General features: G+C 36.5%; 1 protein-coding gene across 1 annotated transcript in view; it reads left to right on the top strand.

The window, feature by feature from the left end:
* The window catches only part of LOC109065256 (integrin alpha-5-like), a 46,379-nt gene that overhangs the window by 13,253 nt on the left and 16,458 nt on the right, over positions 1 to 16,668 (top strand). Inside the window, exons 2-18 of the mRNA XM_042750095.1 lie at positions 772 to 902; positions 8,719 to 8,819; positions 9,204 to 9,327; positions 9,412 to 9,473; positions 9,565 to 9,610; positions 10,253 to 10,381; positions 10,475 to 10,519; positions 10,929 to 10,972; positions 11,166 to 11,219; positions 11,838 to 11,890; positions 11,975 to 12,183; positions 12,436 to 12,636; positions 12,724 to 12,769; positions 12,994 to 13,107; positions 14,611 to 14,666; positions 15,353 to 15,510; positions 16,008 to 16,145. Of these exons, the coding sequence (XP_042606029.1) occupies positions 772 to 902; positions 8,719 to 8,819; positions 9,204 to 9,327; positions 9,412 to 9,473; positions 9,565 to 9,610; positions 10,253 to 10,381; positions 10,475 to 10,519; positions 10,929 to 10,972; positions 11,166 to 11,219; positions 11,838 to 11,890; positions 11,975 to 12,183; positions 12,436 to 12,636; positions 12,724 to 12,769; positions 12,994 to 13,107; positions 14,611 to 14,666; positions 15,353 to 15,510; positions 16,008 to 16,145 (1,711 nt within the window). The remainder of the gene's footprint in view (positions 1 to 771; positions 903 to 8,718; positions 8,820 to 9,203; positions 9,328 to 9,411; positions 9,474 to 9,564; positions 9,611 to 10,252; positions 10,382 to 10,474; positions 10,520 to 10,928; positions 10,973 to 11,165; positions 11,220 to 11,837; positions 11,891 to 11,974; positions 12,184 to 12,435; positions 12,637 to 12,723; positions 12,770 to 12,993; positions 13,108 to 14,610; positions 14,667 to 15,352; positions 15,511 to 16,007; positions 16,146 to 16,668) is intronic.

Genomic DNA, 16,668 nt, shown 5'->3' with positions numbered 1-16,668 from the left:
CACCAATCAGAACATCTTAGAAACCACACAGCAGTGTTCTGGTTCCTGTTTTTTTTTTTTTTTTCCTTGTACTGTCCAACCACAATTGTTTCTTCCTCTCTGTTGAGAAGTTTTTTTGGTTTATGAAGTTTTGTCATGTGCATTACATGGAGATCATGCTTTTAAATATGGTGTTGTTATGTTTGTCTGTATGTGTTCAAATATTTGGTTGTGTTTATGATAACTCAGGGAGATAAACAGCTGTAGAAGCAGCACTAGCTTGACTTCAGCAGTCTTGGCTCTTGTTTTCTCATTGACTTATTACCCAGTGGGCCTGGTGTGTGTGGTTGTGTGTTGGTGGTCCCATGTTGCTAACCAAGTTACTAACTATTGCACATGGCCACACTGTTACATAATTCAGCTATGGTCCATTTCCTCAAAAATCATAAGTTGTCTGCTGGCCTTTATTATATGTTAATCTTAATCATATCCGAAATGAGACTAATATCAAGCTGTTGATGTAGCATGGCAAAATCCCATTTTGATTGTAACTCAACATGCTACTGTTTCATAATGGCTTCCCAACACTTTTCATCTGTTTTCTTCTTCAACATAGAAGTATAATTGTTGCTTTACAGCTCTGATGTTCGAATCCTAACCCTTTAACAAAGCTTCCTATAGACTTTTTGTGAGTCTGAACACTGTTGTATTTGTCCTGTTCTCTTATAAATATTCCTCATAGTCTTATTAGTATGCTAACAGCTTCCTTCATCTTTTTTTCTCTTTGAACAGTGTGAGTATTATAGTTGGAGCTCCCAAAGCCAACACCAGCCAGCCCAACATCAGAGAAGGAGGATCAGTCTTCTACTGTCCATGGAGCCTCAGCCAATCACAATGCAGCAGCATAGAGTTCGATACACAGGGTAAGTCTCACCAACCAGTGGATGTGGGTGGTCACCGAAGATTAAACTCAAAAAGCTTTTCAGGGTGTCGTATTCTCTGGTCCAGTGTTACTGAGATACTGTTATTTTGAATGTTTTTATATATATATATATATATATGTATGTTTTCATTTTAATTTTCATAGTTTTAATAATTGGTGTATTTTTTTTATTTTTTTATTTATTAGTTTTTTTATTTCTTTATTTTAGTGCTTCAACATAAACTTAATGAACCTCAACAAGCTCTAATAAAATTCCTTAAAAAATATATATTTTATTTTAGGTAATGGTCATATTATCACAAGTAATGGAAATTTTTATATAAATATATAATAAATATGAAATGTTTGGCAATGAGTGAGTCTCTAAAAAATTACATATTGCTACTTTACCATAATTTTTGCTGATTACTTAACAAGTCATCTGCTGACTTGTTGCAAGTAATCAATGTTTGCACAAAATATGCATTAAATTATTACTCTCAAAAATAGTCATCAGATAAGCGATAATTAATCGTCAGTCCTCAGACAAGGTTTTTGTCCAATTTTTTTTTTTTTTGGCTGCATTTGTTTGGTTGCCGAAATTTTTGTGCATCAGTACAATACATACTATGGTTTTGATCCTCAAATCAAGTTTGTTAAGCTTGTGCGGCTAATGTAGTGAATGGGAATGTACAATGCTAATTTTACCAACAATTATATTGGATCCAGTGTTTTGACTTGAGTTACTACATCCTTTCTAAAACAATCCTAGTGTTGATGGAAATTTGCTCCTTCCTTTATGTGGCTTCCTGAAAGCTAGCACCTTTTAGTTGCAAAGCCCTTCACTTCCGGATTTACCATCAAAGCTCTGATTTTCTTAAATTAGATACGTTTCCCAACAGAACATGTTTACCAGCAACTGCTAAATAATGGTTGAAATGAGTAGATAGATGTTGTTTTTTGTAGTTTCTTTCTGGAAGTCTGATTCTGATGCAAAAATGTATCTGGAATGTCATCACATGACCAAAAAGATCATATATTATTAGTCAGTCAGGAAAAGACTCAACATACAGGAAGAAAAAAACGTCACTGGAAGAATTTCAAGTGGCGTTTACAACAGATATTCATTCTTGATATGCACAGAGACTGTGCAGCTTTGTGGCTGTCTTGTTAGTGCCTGCGTGTTAACATTGCTAGCATTGTTGGTCGTTGATCTACTCACCATGCCAGAATAATTTCAGTTGTGGTGGTGACGTAAAACATAAAAAATGCATTTCATTAGGATTCAGATTGCTGTGCACTCTATGCTCTATCAATTGTGTATTGTCTCTTTTCTTAAAGCAGACACAGTCTTAAGAACTGTTCCAAGTTGCTGAGTATGTAGAACACATGTCAGGGGACAATGAAATGTTCACAATCTCAGTGAGAGACTGTTGGCTTCCTTCCTTCAGAATCAAAGTCTCCTCTGAAAATCCAAGCTGTGATTTACTGTCTATTAATCAAACACAGGGAGATATATTCCAACAAATCTGTCACAAAGATCCATGATTAAAAATTTTCTTTCGTTTTGAAACTTATGACGCACAGCTGCATGTTCTAGAAAACAGCCAGGTACGTCATATAGCAGATTTTCCTATGTAGGGCAAACGTATTGTGTGTGCTTATGAGTCATGTAAATGTCATGCTCTTCTTTTTATTATGTTTGACTTCAATTAAAATATAATTTTATTTTGGTTTAACTCAGTAGTCAAGCAGAAGATCATAATTGAATCTAGCTAATACCTCGTGACGTGTGATGCATTACAGAGGCTGGTTTAGCCTCAGAGGTTAATGCTTATCCAATGATCATTCAATTAGATGTCAATACACCCTGACAGATCCAACATGGTGGATATTTTGACAAATGTTTTTTACGCATTTACTTCAATTTCATTTAGTGTCAGCAGTTCAGAACATAACCTGAAATAAAGGTATGATAATGACCACCTTTTTCAGCACCATTGGTTCTAGAAGTATTTCCCACATTATTTTATTTAGTTTTATTTTAGATGTTTTTTTTTTAGCACCATTGGTTCTGGAAGTATTGCCCCCATCATTATTTTATTTTATTTTTTTCAATTAATTTCTTGAATTTATTTAAATTTTTATTTTATTTTATGTGTCATAGATGTTTGTTTCATTTAATCTATTCATATATTTTATTTAATTTTATATTAGGGCTGGTAAGCGATTAAAATTTTTAATCTAATTAATTACATGATGTGGCGATTAATTAATCTAATTAATCGCACATCAAATTTGGCTGAGAAATAACTCCCCAAAAATAATTTAAAGTCATTGTTGTGTAAAGCATCAAACAGACATTACAAAAAGTAACTTCAGCAAGAAATATTTTGTTTGAGAAAATTTATTACATATATTCTTTTGGACCATGAGGGGGAGTAAATGATGACACAATTGCCATTTTTGGGTGGGTGAGCTATACCTTTAATAATTAGTTTTATTAATTTTATTATTTTTACTATGGAAATATGAAATTATTTCTTTAATGAAATGATACTCTAAATAATAAACTAAAACTGTCAGTAGGTGGTGGTAAATGTCTTAATGATTAAGTCATCTAGTCATTTATTCATTCATTCGATTCTTCAAATGGCTGATTCATTTAGTAGTGTAGTAAATAGTTCTTTATGAATGGTCCATTGAATCATTAGGCTTGTTCGACGTGGACAGTTCTGCTTTGTTTTTATATTTCCATTTGCAAAATTGAGCAAAACGGACAACATTGTGTCTAAAATAACAATATTAACTTCTTACTTCAGGAACTGTTGTATAAGATCAGTATCACATTTGCACTAGTGTGATATTCCACTTATTGCTGGTGTTATATTGCTTAACTATATGATGTAAATATGAGACAAAAAACTACCCAACACTGTTTATTAGTTCATAATATTTCATTAATTATATTTTTGGCAATGAGTCATAATTAAAAATCTATTTCTGTAAAAATATGAATGACAGCCCAGTCTTACTGTTGCCTCCATTTCCATTTTGCATTTAGTCACAGCAAATATTTCAAATAAAGACCTCACCACTTAAATCCGGGCTTGACCCTGCGGCCACCGATGCTCTATTGCTTCTTTTAAGTGGGCCACAAGAGGGTCACATAGTACTTCCTCCTGCGTAACATCCCTCAGTCAGAGAGAGCATTAGCTAATCGTGTCTTTAGATCTGACCTCTTTCCTCTTCCTCTCTGATAAGCAAATAACAGAGAATGATGAGAGTGGGCGGGAATCGGAGGAGAGCTAGCGTTGACTCTCGTCTCTTCTCATTTCCCTGTCTCGCTGCGTCTCCCCGGGGATGCTTGATTTGATGACTGAATTTAGCCATGTGGCTTGTGCCTTCCGCTACCCCTCCCTTTGTCTCACACTGATCGAGATACTCCACTAATGGGGCTCTTCTCTCATCACTGAAAGAGAGAGGTGTGTGTGTGTGACCTCCTCACCTCCACCGTCCCATGAGAGAGTCGGCCAGGTCGTCTTGGCCTGACTCCAGGAGCTGAGAGCACTCATAGGATTAGCAATAGACGGAATTTTGATTAAAATGGCTGTACATCACAGCAGAGGTGTCTCTTAAGGTGCCTTAATTGTTTGAATACTTCCTCTTAAATCCTGTAGGTGACATCAGCATTAGTCTCACGTTACCAGACTAAGCTCTGATCCACAATGCAGACGTTTTTATATGATGTTTAAGATAAAGTTGGATTTAACCTTGAGCAAAGCGGAAAATGTTATTTATTTCCTATTAACAACAAACAAAACTCTTGAATATATTTCGAAGATTGAGTTGAATCTTCCACGAACCATATATTAAATAGTTTTTTTAGTAGTGTCATTTTTGTTTCATGTAGGTGGGTTTAGTGTTTTATAATGTAACATTTGTCAAAAATGTAAATTAATTTGTGAGCTTTTTTCAATTAGTTTCATAATTTATTTGAATGTATTTTCAGTTTTTTTTGAGTCATTGAAAACTTTTTTATTTATGTATTTTAATGTTTAGAGGTTTATAATTTACCATTTTATCAAAAATGTAAATTGATTTGTGGGCTTTTAAAATTTAATTTTAGTTATTTTCATAATTTTTTTTTAGTGAAGTTTCAGTTTTGAGTTTTTTTTTTTTAGTTAGTTTGTTTATTTTTTTTATTGTTTAGAGGTTTAAATTGTACCATTTATCAGAAATGTAAATTAATATGTGGCCTTTTAAAATTTTATTTTAGTTATTTTCATAATTTGTTTTAGTGAAGTTTCAGTTTTTATTTCAGTTTAAGTTAATAAAAAAATATTTGACTTGTTTATTCATTTATTATTTTTTCTTGTATTATTTTTGCTTCATTTTAATTATTTGTTTTTTTTTAAGTAAATATCATTAAGAGCTCATGTTAGATCTCTCTAGATTTGTTGTCATTAAAAGTCTGTCTATGGAGAAAGTGAATAACAGCCCATTTTACGCTCTATTAACATTTTGCATTTTGTCAGCAAGTATTTCAAACAAAGATCTCACCACTTAAATCTGAAAACTAATGTTTCAGCTGTTTTCAGTTTTGTTTCTTTTAAAGATAATCAGACTGCTCAGAAGTTGTGTTAAGCCATCCAATCAGATTAAACGTGTAAATAAATGCACAGATTCAATCTCCAACAGTTGTAACTCAACAGTATCTTGCATCAGATTCTTAAACAATCACGACTGTTGTTCTGACACAAAAGGAAATCTCATCCAGTTTTGGGTAGCTCTCCCCTAACCGTAGCCAAACAACACCATTTTCCCCACCTTCCCCGCTGAGCTTTATCTTCCCAGCTGTACGCTTCACCCGTGATGTGGAAAGTGAGATAATTGTTAGTTTTAACGGCCCACCTCCATCGACGTTGCCCCCCCCCCACCAACCCTGTACTAGTTTCACATTAGCTGGCGTCTTCCATATAACGTGTTTTACACACACTTCACTTGAGTCTTCAGTTGTAAGGGATCTCACAGGGGCAGGGCTGCTAGTTTTCCTGCGTAATTCTTTAGGCCTCTTTACTTTGGCAGCAAGCGAGGGAAAGACAGGGAGGAAAAGAAAGAAAAAACCATCACCCTGGAGGTGACCATAAGGCATATATTCTCTAATGTTATTAGAGGGCTCTAATCCCCACTGCTTTCCTGCTGGGGTACCAAACATCCTTGAGAGAAGGAAACAAAAGACGTCTGGGGAAAAGGAGGCATGTGTGTGCGTCTTTCTGTGTTAAGGGTGCTTTGGAAAAGAATAGGACAAGTATACAGAGATGACAAGTAGAGGGAGATAAAGAAACTATACAAGATAGTAAAAGAATGAGTGGGAGATGGTGACTTAAACAGAGAAAATAATGAAGCGGAATTCCTAGAAAGGGATGACAGACTTTGAGAAAGGGAAAAGGAAGGTGAAGGGTGCTGTGAACTGAAGACAGAGCGCGAGAGAGTGTGTGTTTGTATCAGTAGGAGTGTATCTGACAGATAGCTTGAGCTCCTGTTTTGCTTGGATGAGGGTTCTCGTTTCCTCACACAGAATGAGACCACATCTTTTTAGACAGTAAAATAGAGTCGTACCAATTGAGTGAATCACACACATAGAAATGTTAGGGTTATATTTCACATGTTGCATAAAGATTTGATTTGGCCTATTTTAAGACCACTATTTTTTTGTATTTTGTTTATATTCTGACATTATTTTAATGACTGTTATGCACATGAAAAAATCAGTGTTAAAAAAAGAAATTAAGAGATAAGGAAAACTGTAATACGAAACTGTAAAAATGGATACAATAATTAATTGTTAACATGTATATATTGTATACATTATTCACTTTGTATACATTCTCATTTATGTATTCATTTATTAATTTTCTTTCTTTCTTTTTTCTTTTTAATACTACCAGAATGTTTAAAGTTGTATTTTAAAGTTTTTTTTGCATTGCAGTAGGCTACTGACAGTTGGGGGAAGGGGTTTGATTAATGGTGCTTAGTAATATTTTGGCTGTTTTAATTGTAGACTTGGTTTTCTTAATGCAAAATATAATTTCCCATTCTTCTTCTTTTGATTCGGGGGTGCAGTATGATCCAGACATTTCTTGACAGTTTTCGTAATATTAACCCACATAACTTGAGCTCTGAGCTGGAGTTTTGTTTGGATGAGGCTCGCTGGCACAGTTTCTTCACTGCGAATGAGACCCGGCCCTCTTTAGAGCCAGCTGAGAATTGTGTTACTGCCAGTTGTACCTTTCACTCATTTCTCCTCTTCCTCAATCTCTCTTTCCCCCTTCCCCTCCATCACACCACAGAACGCTGTTGCATCATGCTTGTAATTATGGTGCAACTGGAGAAATGTCTGTGGCAAAGTTCAGTTTGGCAGTCAGAGTGGGGAACAGAGGCTTTCGGGTGATTCAGTTTGAATTTTCTGGCCTAGTGACTCCTCTGGCAGTTGAACCTGATCTCTGATGGTCTTGGTCTGGTGGTCTTATTGTTGAGTCCCAACCTCTCTCATTGGCCAGGACATGTCACCTTTGTTTTTGATTATGAATCCCATTTCAGCCCATATGTGACCATCTGTCTTGTGCCTGCTCTTCATGATATGACCTTTAACCTCAGCAGACACCTGAGCCTGTGCTATACAGTCTGTTCTTTTTTTCCACCTTGGTCTTTTCATTTTATTAGTGGTCTAAATGTGCTTAAAGTCACATTTGACTAATGTGATGGGACATACTAGAATATTCACTGGAAAATAATGTTGGGACAGACTTGATTTTATCCATTGGGATGTGAATGGGTTGTGAAATGCAATGATAATTATAGTTAATATTTTTCCCCTGTCCCCACAATAAAAGTTTTTGGGGAATTGTGCACAATAAAACCAAGAAGTATATATATAATATAAGTATATATATAATATTCTTTTTTTTTTTTTAAATAAACATTTTTGGTGACTTGTGCACAATAAAGGCAAGGACATTTATTGCATATAATGTTTTTTTGTAAATAAACAGAATAAACTGTGTGTGTCTTTGTAAAAAAAAAAAAAAAAAAAAGTTAACCCTCTGGAGTCGATTAACGCGTATACGCGTTTTGGGGTATTTTCTCCTGATAACCCCGATGTTGTGGGATAATTAAATATATTCTAAATAAACTACAAACATAAAATTATATACATTTATTTTGTCCTCACATTCTTTCTTGTAACTCATCCCTCTCAGTGACACAGCTGACTGAATGGCTCATTATGCAGCTCATTATGCAGGCCTTTGTCTTCTCAGGTGTGAATTCATGATAGTTGACGCCTACTCGCATATGACTTTTTACCAACAAAAAGTGTCTTAGAAAAAAAATTAAATCAATATATTGTTTTCTGTAAGTGAGTAAACAAGATGATTTTCACATCATTTAGAAAAAAAAAAATTCTAGGCTACAAGCTCCAGTTCTCAAAAGTCCCGGGGAACCAATTTTCTATATCTGTTTTATTGCCTTATTCAAGTGATTTAACATTTTTAGTTTTTCACTAACCACGCATAACATTTTTTTTGTCTCAAAAACACAATCATGTACATACATGCTGCTCACATATTATTATAGCCTAGTTTGTGCTGATTACAGTGAGATTAGACTTTAGCCATTTAGATATTTATAAGAAACTGAAAAAAGCACAAATGTCAGGGCATGACAAAACTTCTCCAGGCCCCAAAAATACCCTTAGACTCCAGAGGGTTAATATTCACTTGATTTTTTTTTTTTTTTCTTTTCCATGGCTGTAGGAGATCTAAACATGAACGTGAATGAAGCAGTACATCAGGGAGAGTTCAAATCCCATCAGTGGTTTGGAGCAACAGTACGAGTGCATGAAGATAGTGTGCTGGTAAGATCTTCTTACTCATTTGATTTCATGAAAAATAGTCAGTATAATAGTCAGACATAAACTCTCGTTCAAATCATGACAAACCATTATTTCCTCTTGAACATTTGTGCTTGAACCCAAAGTATGGTTGGTGACTCAAGTCTAAGTTCATGTTATTAAATTAACTTTGTAAGTCTCAAATGATAATTAATCAGATCAGATCCAGCTCTATTAATTCGTTATAGTCTTTAGTTTTCCTTCTGACTCTTTGGCTTGTGGATAATGCTGTAACATCAAAAGTCCAGGTGCTGTTCCTAATGGATTATGAAACTGTGAACTGAATTGATCATCATGGTTGCTTTACTCTTTACTCATGTGGGTGTTTTTGTATTATCTTTTCCATAGGCTTGTGCCCCCCTCTACTCCTGGAGAGCCATGGAGGACAAGCCTCATGCTGATACTACTGGCTCATGTTATATGTCTGTCAATAACTTCACTAAGTTTGTGGAATATGCTCCGTGCCGCACAGGTGAGCTTGCGGTTGCTTTGTTGTGGCACTTTTCCATTTCAGTTGTTTTGAAGTCACAGTAACATAACTTGCCATTTGTTGCAGAATTCCGTGGAAGAAAAGGACAAGGCTACTGTCAAGGTGGATTCAGTGCTGATTTTACACAGGTACGACGATATTGAAACTGAATAGAACAAAATGCTTTGCTTATCTGCTATTTCCTTCTGGTCTCACCTAGATACTATTGCTGTGTTACAGGAAGGAAAGGTGGTGCTTGGAGGACCTGGCAGTTACTTCTGGCAAGGTTTGGCTTTTAAAATAAAAACACTTGTTTTAGAATAGTCTTTAAGGGCTTCTAACTTAAATACTAACAAAAATAAAGAAATTAACACTTTTATTCAGTTGATAAAAAAGTGACAAAGACATTTTTAAATTTACAAAACATTATTTTTTTATTAAAGTCTCTTTCAAATAAATGCTATTCTTTTGAACTTATTATTCATCAAAGAATCCTTAAAAATGCATCATGGTTTCCCCAAAAAAATATTAAGCAGCATAACTGATTTCAACATTGATAATAATAAGAATAGAATTATTTCTGAAGTATCACTGAAGACTGGATTATATTGGCTGAAAATACAGCTTTGCCCTCACAGGAATAAATAACATTTTAAATGGTTCTTTTAAATTGTGATAGCATTCACAATAATACTGTTTTATGGTATTTTCAATCAGATAAATGCAGCCTTGGTGAGCATAAGATACTTTTAAACAAATCTTACAGACTTTTGAGCAGTAGTGTATGAACCCTCCTTAAACGTCTGTTTTGTAATATGATTAGCTTTCCATCAAAATGTGGATATTTGCATTTATTATTTGCATCGACTGTGACCTTTACCTCAATGCAAATGCAATTAAAAGATCAGTTTCTCCTTACCATCTCTAGGCCAAGTGATCACTGCCGTTAAACAAGAAATAGTCAAAGCCTATTACCCAGGATTCTTCTTGACCTCAGTGGAAGGCCAGATGCAGACCAAACAGAAAAAAGAGATCACATTTGATGACAATTACATGGGTATGTCTTTCCATCCCTCTTATTAGCTGTCAAGTTAAAAATACTTAGATTTTTCTGTTTGTCATGACCCATATATTTTTATACGTTCCACAGGTTACTCAGTGGCTGTCGGCGAGTTCAATGGGGATGATGATGAAGGTGAGTGTTGTGACCTTAAAATATAAAACCTCTACATTATAGTGCTCATTCGATTACAGATTGACTAGATTATTTTGATGTCATTTTTATTATATTCATTAAAAATGGAGATAGAACGACGGTGACAGTGTTGTACCACTGATAGTGATTTAATATCATCATCTGCTGTTGGAATAGCCATAGACGGATGCATTAAATCCATGCACTGTTTGTAGAACCTTTCAAAGGAAGTGTTATGATTATACCGTCTTTATGAATCCATTACACCTAAACAAATTCGAAAATAGAGCCTGTGGAGTGATTTGGAGTACTCTGATTGCCAGAATTCCTGAGGAACTCACATTTCCATGTTTCCACTATTAAATCTTTCTCTTTTTCCTCTCTTTTTTTTTGGCTCGGCTGCTTTCAGACTTTGTGACTGGAATTCCCAGAGGAGTCAAACTGCATGGACAGGTGAGAGGAAGCAGTCACACTATCAACTGTGACATTTAGCCAGAAAACTTTTCAGTCAGATTTTAGTGCATTAAATATGACCCATTACACATCCACTATAGTATGACACTTAGTTTGGAGTTGGTAATCAACCAGAGGTTTTTATGATGGTACTCGATGGAATGAAAACTCTAGTGTGTTGTCTTTCGATCAGGTTTCAATTCTCAATGGTTCTCTGGATATGCTGAAGACCTTCACTGGTGAGCAGGTAAGTTTGATGGCATTCATTTTATTGCAAGTACGCCAATTTGTTCTACTGGCTTTTGTGGTTTAATAGTATATTTTGCTGCAGCTATTTTAGTATGCGACATTTTAACAGAATTTATGTCATTCTTACTGCTTTGTAAAGCTTCGTCCCACCCGATATTCTTCAAACTGTTGCACACTGATGACATAAGCAAAAATCATTTCCTTTACAAGACTCTTTAAACCAGGCTGGAGTGCTCTGTGGTAGGCAGTAAAGGGCAGATTATGTGAGGCAAGAGTTTACGGGCAATTTTCCTAAACGAGCACCACAGTTTTGCAAATGGAAATTGTTGGGAGGCCTTTAACTGCTCTGATTGCCTCAGCTGAGTAAATACAATCAAAAAGCATTTGTGTGTGCCCACCTCAGGGGGCTAGAGTACCGAGCCACATCTGAATCATCAAAGAGCTCTTTTCATGTACTCAAACCATAATCAATTGAAGTATATGTCAACATGTGCCTTCAGGCATAAAGATATAGTCCATGTGACATTCATAAGATCCTGCATGTTGTTTGTATGTACAGTTTGTATTTACATGTGATTTGAGATCTGTTTCAGTTTTTAATGTTCTGAAATTTCAGATGGGTTCCTACTTTGGCTATGCAGTGGCTGCTACTGACATCAACAATGATGGGTAGGTAAACACAACCAGGTTTAGAGAAGAATCTACCACAAGAATGTGTTCAGTGTTTAAGTTTGTGGTTCGTATCACCTCCAGGATGACGGATCTGCTGGTTGGCGCACCAATGTTCATGGTTCGTGACTCTGATGGGAGGTTGGAGGAGTTGGGTCGGGTCTATGTGTACATGCAGAACGGACCTCTGGATCTCACACCTCAGCTACCTCACCTCACCGGCACTCATACGTTCGGCCGGTTTGGCAGCTCTATTACCCCTCTCGGAGACCTCAACCAAGATGGTTACAACGGTGAGAGATTTTGCCCTATCATTTTAAATTATTTTTTTTTTAGACAGAACAATGTAGAATTTTTATATCTTCCGTTCCGTTTTTCAGTTAATTTAAAAATGATTAATTTGAGTTTTTTTAGAACTTTATATTTAAAATATTCTGACAAAATAATATAGACCTTTAATTTCTGCTGTTTATCGGTTATTACCTATAACATGAAAGTAAGTAATTTTTTTTTTTCACCTCTAATTCACACTGTTCTCTTAACAGACGTGGCCATCAGTTGTCCATTTGGTGGGGAAAACAAACAGGGTCTGGTGCTCATCTATAACGGACATGCTGGAGGACTCAAGGAAAAGCCCTCTCAGGTGATCGCTGGCCAATGGGCTTCTGCCACACCGTCAGCTCTACCTGCCAGTTTTGGTTACGCCATTCGTGGAGGCAAAGACCTGGATGATAATGGATACCCAGGTGAGAAAACCTAGAGTTTTTAGCTACCATAAACCACTGATACTGCTGCTGAAATCTAGTCTGATACCATGTTTTTTGTTCTTGCAGATCTTATTGTTGGCGCATTTGGTGCAAACACTGCCGTTCTTTATAGGTCAGTCACAGACATGAAGACTAGAGTAATGGCATAATTCTTCACAAGAATAAATTACATTTTAAATATTTCAAATTTTTTTACTGTATTATTGATCTATTAAATACAGCCTTTGTGAGCAAAAGAGAATTCACCAATAACTCCTATTTAAATTATAATCATAAAGCTATTTAAAATACTTTTGAGTGCAGACTAAATGCTTTAGGATATTATGTCATTTCCAGGTCTCGTCCTATTGTGAACACCAGTGCTACCTTGACTGTCTCTCCAACTATGATTAATCCTGAGGAGAAAGTTTGCACCATAAGCCGTGGGAACGAAACCCTGCAAGTGTCCTGGTATGTCTGCTATCTTGTATCAGCCAGAATTTGTTGCATTCCTGGTCCAAAGCAGTAAATAGATTTTATAAGACTGTTTATCCAAATCCTAAACATTCAACATGCAATGATATGGAAAAAGTGTTTCACATTTAACATCATTTAAGCTGCACTGAAGTGCACTTATGTGGGAATTTAAAAAATCTAATTTAGTAAATCAAGCTTACTTCATTACATCCACAGTTGGGCTTTGTATGTCAGGCTGGACATATGGAAGGGTGTAGTTATGCTGTCAGCAAGGCTTTTCCAAATGGTTTGGACACGCTATGCTGGTTGAGGGTGAGCCAAGAAGGTGGCGAAAAGCATGAAATGCCCTTTTCCCAACACTATGCCATGCATTTTTGAAATATGCGTCCTATCTGTGGAGGGAAAGGAAACTCCTCAGGGCTGGTCTCTCTCTCTGACATGAAATGTCAGTGTCTTCGCCTGTTCTGTTTTATACAGGGAAAGTTTGTATACGCATGTGTTGATTACAAGTCGTTGCCTAGACACAGAGGCTTTTGGGAGAAATTAGAGAGCGAGAGAGAGGGATCTAGCAGTGGCTTTGAATGAGATATTGTTTAGTGGTGGAACACAGCTGGGAAACATCAGGACGCAATGAGCTGCACATGCATGAGAGCTCACACACACACAGATGTATACTGAAGCTCAGAAACACACATGGGAACACACTGCGTTTATTGCACAGGTCAAAAGTAGCCTGGATCGTGATTTTTCTTCTTTTTTTCTTCTTCAGTCTTTCACTCTTCCCCTTCTGTGTCTTGTGTTTTGTGTTTCTTTTGGATTCTTCTATTTCTTTTATTACTTTTTCTTCTTTTTTTGGAAACTTTTTCAGTTCTTTCTAAAATGTTTTCTTTCATTCATTTAAACTTGTTTTTCAAAATGTATTTTCATTTTTTAGTTTCTTGTTTCCTTTCAGTTGAACCCTCATTTATTTTCCACAACATATTAAGCAGAACAACCATTTTCAACATTGATAATAAGAAGAAATATTTCTTAAGTACCAAATCAGCATATTAGAATGATTTCTGAAGGATCATGTGACACTGAAGACTAGTGTAATGGCTAATGAAAATTCAACTTTGCCATCACAGAAATAAATTGCATTTCAAAAATGGTAAAATGGTAGACAGTTTTTCAAAATGTTAAAAATATTCCATAATATTGCTTCTTTTACTATATATTTTTTTTAATCAAATAAATGCACACTTGGTGAGCACAAGAGACGTCTTTCAGAAATTGTACATTACATCAGTTAAACTATCCTGTTTAAAAACATCTTCACATATGTTGTGTGATCCATTATACTGGAGTCATCCTTCCTTCAAGCTGTCAAGTGTTACAGCCTGAGGAAACAATAATAGCAAATATCATAGCCAAAGAGATGCAACCAATGTGTTTCTAATGCGTCACTGTAATAAATCCACTTCATCTCTCATCATTTGTCTGCTCTGTTTCTTACAGTGTCAACCTGAGCTTTTGCCTCTCAGCCAATGGGAAGCACCTACCAAATCATCTCGGTAAGCCACATCTGCCCCTGTTTAACCACCTGTTGATCCCCTTTGCAAATAGTATTCCTTTTTAAATAACCAACCACCCAGAACACTAGTCATGCCCTTACAATCACCTGTAACACCCATGCATTGTGGCGATCATTTATTCTATGACTTAATTTCCCTCACAACCTAAAATAAATCTGGTTTAAGGCATCTAAAAGAGCCTTCATGTTTCCCATTCCATCCATAAGCTGTTCTTTATACCTACACAACCTTTACAATGCATTTATTCAGCAATTACTTCCCTCCATTTCCCCCTGGGCTAATGATAGCACCATATGCCCTGCCATTAGAGGCCTAGACTATGTGCGAAGAATAACACCTACTGCACACGCTCAGATAACTGAGCACAGGTGCCCAACATGCATCTGAACGGCATGCAAATTCCTTCATGCCCTCACGATTTTCTATCAAAAGCATTATAGCTTTTCTTATAGCCATTCTCTTCAGGTGTTGGATAATGATAAAAACTAAATGTTTGAAAGACGTCTTTATGCTTGCCAAAGCACAAAGTTCAGACCCACTCAACAGGCTTTGAGATTTAGTGCTGTGTCAGCTTGGCTCGGTCTTGCACCTGTATGCTGGAGCCAATGTAAAGGCATTGTGCCCAAAACTTTTGAAATATATCAGTCAATGTGTGTGTTTTGTAGAGTTTAACGTTGAAGTTCAGCTGGACCGGCTGAAGCAGCAGCAGAAGGGGGCTGTACGGAGAGCTCTGTTTTTAGACTCCCAGCTTCCCGCTCTGCAGAGGACTCTGACTGTGCCAAATGGAGCAAGAGTCTGCAGTGACACCAAGATCTTCTTGCGGGTGAGTTTGACCCCAGATTACCTACAAAAGCAGGACATTAATGGTGAACTAAATAGCAGGGTTTTGAACTTGGACTTGGAGTTTCAAATTTGATGACTTGCAACTCGCCTTTGACAGCAATGATTCACGACTTCCCTATCTTGAGTCTAGATTATCTAGAAATTGGGCTTTCATGTGACTTGCAAATAAATGACTTAATAGTATATACAGTATATAAAAGTTGAATATAAAATGTCCTAATGTGGCATTCAGAAGATGAGCCAATGAGAATTAAGAGTAGGTGGGGCTAACGATTGGAAACATTGAGGGGAAAGATGACCTGCGTCATTTTAGTGACTTAATTTTCCATTTCTTTGTACAAGATAAGTGTTAAAAGTGAAGATAAGCAAGATAAGTGTGGCAACAGATGCCAAAAATGCTGCAAGGGATTAAGAGTGTCGTTTTGTCCTGCTTTCTGACCTTTCTCACAAACTCCCGCTCTGTTTTCCTCTCTGTAGGATGAGAAGGACTTCAGGGATAAGCTGTCGCCCATCTTCGTTGCGCTCAACTTCAGCCTGAACCTTCAAGCTGCGGCAGACAGATACGGCCTGCGGCCCATCCTTAACTACCAGACAGCAGAGCTCATCGAACAGAAAGTACGTACATCTGCTGCTGCAGATATCCCACAATGCTTTATGTGAACAAACTGAGGTTTTGCGTGAAGCGGTACGTTCTTCTCCTCCTTTATGAAGAGATTTTCAAAACATACATCTGGGATGTTCTCCAAATTGTCTGGAAAGCCATTTGAGAGCTGAAGGAAATGAGTAGCGTGTAGAACTTTTCACTGTCCCACTAGGAGTAGCTTTCTGGGCTCTGTGGAAACTCCACTGTGGAGGTTTGTGTGCGTATAGAGGGTTAATAGATTTCTGTTTTTTTCCGGGCAGGTTCTCGCAGGCCATATGCCGTCTGTTTAGGTTTAGCTTTTTGGGTGGCAGTTTTCTTTCAGTAGTTATTGAGACCGTGCCGAACACATGGGCCGCACTGACCATATGCAGAAACATTCTAATCCGAGGTCTTGGAAACATTGCAGATGGAACGATCTTCTAAAACTTTCGCTTATTCAAGCCAAAAAACTAAGTGGAAGCCCTTTTATTCATGATAAATGAGAGTGTCAAATAT

This window comes from Cyprinus carpio, chromosome B23, assembly GCF_018340385.1.
Source record: "Cyprinus carpio isolate SPL01 chromosome B23, ASM1834038v1, whole genome shotgun sequence".
In the NCBI taxonomy this organism is placed as follows: Eukaryota; Metazoa; Chordata; class Actinopteri; order Cypriniformes; family Cyprinidae; genus Cyprinus; species Cyprinus carpio.
This window is presented reverse-complemented; position numbering and strand designations above follow the sequence as displayed.